The sequence below is a fragment of the Hibiscus syriacus genome, unplaced genomic scaffold (genome assembly GCF_006381635.1).
Source record: "Hibiscus syriacus cultivar Baekdansim isolate YM2019G1 unplaced genomic scaffold, ASM638163v2 tig00110330_pilon, whole genome shotgun sequence".
Lineage (NCBI taxonomy): Eukaryota > Viridiplantae > Streptophyta > Magnoliopsida > Malvales > Malvaceae > Hibiscus > Hibiscus syriacus.
The window spans coordinates 1,727,384-1,731,717 of NW_024062686.1; the positions used below are offsets into that span (position 1 = coordinate 1,727,384).

A 4,334-nucleotide genomic window follows, 5' to 3' on the forward strand; every position below is an offset into this window, starting at 1 on the left:
AATAAACCCCGGTTTATTGATTCAGATGAAGAAAATAAAAGTCCGGTCCATTGCTACATCCAGAAGGGAGAGTTACAGACGGTAAATGAGATGAGACATATCATGAGTTACTCGAAATCGACTCGATCAAAACTCGATAGATATTCAAATCGAATGGACTCGACTCGATCTTGAACTCGAATCGAGTTATTAATGAGCCGAAACGAACTATTTGATACTCGATTGGAAAAACTCACAAATAACTCAAAAATATAATACATTAAAATTTTATTTTTAAAAAATTAAATTATTAATAATATTAACATTTATGTGTTGATTCTTTCAAAAAATACAGTATAAAGTTTTCATATATTTAAGGTTCAAATTCTAATTTGAGTTTGAGTTTCAATCAAATTAAGTTTAAGATTATTTTTCATTTCGAGCTTTAATTCATGATTTCGAGTTTCGAGTAGAACTTAAAAATTTTAAACTCGTAAATTTTCGAACTTAATAATTTTCAAGCTCGACTCGAATTATTTAGGGACGCTAATAAGTATATAAATAAATAAACCAATAAATAAAGCGTGAGGTGGACTTCTTTGAGACCCTGTCCCCGCAAGTAACGGCCCAGATTCTGTCTCTCTCTCTCTTCCTTGTCATTTAATTTATCTGCTCTCTTCCCCCTTCACTATCTTCCATTTCCACTCCCTTTTCCTTTCTTTCTCTTCACAAATCCCTCGAGAAAGGAACAGAGAAAAAAAAATATAAGTATATAACACACTATGTTGCTCGGAAAACGTACACGCCAGCCGATCAAGAGAACGACGAGCATGACGGGGATCCCCGTCGTCGATGCCTCCGACGTGGAGGAAGTCGTGGACCGACACCCAATCGTATCCGATCCTCCCCCTCCCCACCTTGAATTCCACGACGGTAACTCCCGTTCCGATCAACGTTTCTCGGCCACGGTGTTTTCCAAAAACCCATCTTCGCAAAGATCGGCTTCTACTAACCACGTAGTCGACGGTAGTGCCACAGCCGCATCTCCTTTTTTGCAATCTTGTTGGCTTTGTGATCGCCGCTTAGCTTCTGGTCGTGACATATATATGTATAGGTATTTTTGTACTCTTTTCACATCATCTTTTCTTCCTCCCCCCCCCCCCCTAGTTTGAATCCTTTTCAGTGGCTTCGTTTTGTTTCTTTTTTGCAGGGGGGATACAGCGTTTTGTAGTCTCGAGTGCAGAGAAAAGCAGATGAACAAGGACGAAATTGCAGCAGCTTCAAAGAGAGAAGACCGCCATGCCCACGCCTCTCCGACCACCTCCAAGACCTCTAAAGCCGAGCCAATGGTTGCTTCTTGAGCTTTAGAGGAAGAAAAAGAAGAAGAAAGAAAGCGTCTTGCGTCATATATGGTAGTGGGTGCAGTTGCATTAATTATATATATATAAATAGAAGTGGATGGTGATGCAAATGGCTAAAGTTCTGAGCTTGACATCATATCAGCACACACTTGTATATGGATTCCCATTTCACTTCTTTTTCAATGGTTTCCCCCTTTTACTGCTACAATCATCACTACTTCCACTACATATTCATCCTATCAATTATTAATGCCACAAAGATTCAAAGAAAATCACCATCACTGAACTATCTAAAAATATATTTTGAGTGTGAAATATATATATATATATATATTAATAATTGTATAATTTTTTTAGATAAGGTAAGCATAAATAAAGTTTAGGATGAAATCATTGATAAAATGGATCATAAAATTTCAGGGGGCATTATCAATAAAATAAGTGATTAATCATAAACAAAATTCGAATTTCAGAGTAAACATGTGCCCACCCTCATCCATTAGTGCATCTGCAGCTGATCACCATCATTACAGTAGTAATTGATTTGTATAAATATTAAATTAAAAATAAAATATTTAAAAGTAAAGAATAATATATTTAAATTTGTTTAAAAGTATAAAAACTATAAAAACAGAAATATATGATGGAGCCCCGATTATAAAAATAAAAATATACGAGTAGTCAATGTTATGTTCTTGGATCTCTCTAATAAGTGAATTGGAATTGCTCTCGATTATGACCCGATGGAGACCCGAGTCCGACGTAAATTGCATGCCCTAACCCACTTCTAGAGCTTTCATCTAGAAGGTAGATCCAATATGAGGATTCACTCGGTGGTAAGATCCGATGATATGATGACCATCTGCGTACATTCGGCTTTACGACTGCCTAGGGTGAGGTAACCAAAGGTATGGGTGGGATAACACTCAGCCGAAACTTCCCAGCCCTCTGCAATGGCTCTAGGTGAAAGGTAATGAGCACGGATTTAAATAGCGGTCTACTATCGAAATAATGACCGTTAAATAATGGTAAATGGTGTGGTTCGAAATCATTATTATACGATCGTGATATTCAAATGACTATAATAACACTCATTAGCAACCATAATTTAAATTCTGATAATACAATTTGAGCTAACCTTTAATGTAGGAAATTATTTCTCAAAAACCATAAGGACCAAATGGTGATGCAATTTGAGCCGAGACCTCTACAGATAACAAACATCTCTTTAACTAAAGACAGAGTTCGAATTCTAATTGAAAGGACAAGGTATAACTCAAAATAAAAAAATGAGACTAACAAAATCAAACTAAATCAAAATGAGGGGTAAAATCAAAATAGATCAAAATTTGAAGGTCTAAATACATGCTTTTGCCCTATATATTTTTTAATGATAAAAAATTTGAAGACAGTGGCCTCCAACCCTACATAACTATGATTAGGGATGACAACGGGTCGGGTTAGGGTTGTGTTTTGGGTCTACCCGACCTAATTCGAAAATTGTATATCCTTCACTTGACCCGACCTGACCCGAAAAATATATATCCTCCACTTGACTATGATTAGACTCGATTTTTTAGAGTATAAATCCGACTTGACCCAACCTGATATAAAATAAGAATTTAATTAAAAATAATATTTTTTAATGAAATTACATTATTATCCTCGGGCCGAGTGGAGTCGGAGTTTTTTCACCATCCACCCCAACCCGACCCGACCCAATCTCACCTCTTAAAAAATCCAACCTGATCCAAAACTGATTTTTTAAAATAATTCGATAGTCGGATTCAGGTTAAATTATCATCCCTAACTACGACCTTGCCTTTAACTATTAAAGTAGCTTAGTCCGTGCATAGTTTAGTTATTTAATATTTCATTTATTTAGTACATTTCTATATATTTTAAGTGGTTGTTTTATTTTTCATATATATTTACTATAATTTTCGTATAGATATTTTATTTTGAGTTTCATTAATATATAATAGTATCTAATTAATATACTTTTAATATAATTATTTAATCTTTTGTTTAATTAATATATTTTTCATATAATTATAATATTATTTTTTTGGTATTATAATTATCATATAGTTATGATATATTTCATGTAGTTATTTTTATTTTATTGCGAGTTTAATTTAATGTTGATGTTTGTAGATTCCTAATGCGAGGATTGGACGTGGGCATATTTCTACCCATCAACTAACAATGGCAAGGAAAACTTATCAATTTCGGCATTTATCGAGACGTGGAGACCAGAGACATAAAATTTCTATTTTTTTTTGTGTGTGGAGAGTGTTCACTAATTTTGAGGATGTTTATCTTCAGTTAAATCTCTTATTCGATGCTCGTGTTAATGTGTTAACGAGAGTTAACAGTCGAGAGACTAAAATCAAATAGATTGATAATGTAAGAGACCAATATCGTTTTTTTAGCGGTGACCAAAATGAAACAAGCCAAATATATAAAGAACCATCCGCGTAATTACCCTTTATAATATTTTATTTTAATAGAATATATTAGTCTTGATATTTTTTTATTTATAAAAGTAAAATTAATATTTGAAAAAGAATAATATTAAATTTATAATAAATAATATTATTCATTATATTCAATATTTATAATGAATAATTTTTTTAAAACTTTACCAATTAGTAATTTTCAGTTTTTACAGAATAAAGATTATTTTTCTAAAAATGTAATTTATTTTTAATAAAGCAAATAAAACCTAAATATTTTCCAAAGTTCACCACTAGCTACTATCATTCTCAATTATCTTTTCTCAGACTTTTCATCCAAATAAAAAAGGGTAATTATTGTAAATCATCATCTTCCATCAAAATCATCAATATAATTAATCAATTAAATTATTTTACAGGTTATCAACAATGGTTGGTTTAAATTGTAAGCAGTTTGATACCGCTTAAGTAAGGTTTCAAATTTGAGTTTTTCTATATGCAGAAAATCTCTATTGAGAAATTCACCTACCAAAAT

The 4,334-nt window shown here is 32.6% G+C and overlaps 1 protein-coding gene across 1 annotated transcript; it reads left to right on the forward strand.

The window, feature by feature from the left end:
• The first annotated feature begins 616 nt into the window (after positions 1 to 616).
• Positions 617 to 1,477, forward strand: LOC120119039 (FCS-Like Zinc finger 7-like). Its single transcript, XM_039138948.1, has 2 exons — positions 617 to 1,093; positions 1,190 to 1,477. The coding sequence occupies exons 1-2, from the start codon at positions 762 to 764 to the stop codon at positions 1,338 to 1,340; spliced, it is 483 nt and encodes a 160-aa protein (XP_038994879.1). The 5' UTR covers positions 617 to 761; the 3' UTR covers positions 1,341 to 1,477.
• Positions 1,478 to 4,334: the final 2,857 nt, after the last annotated feature.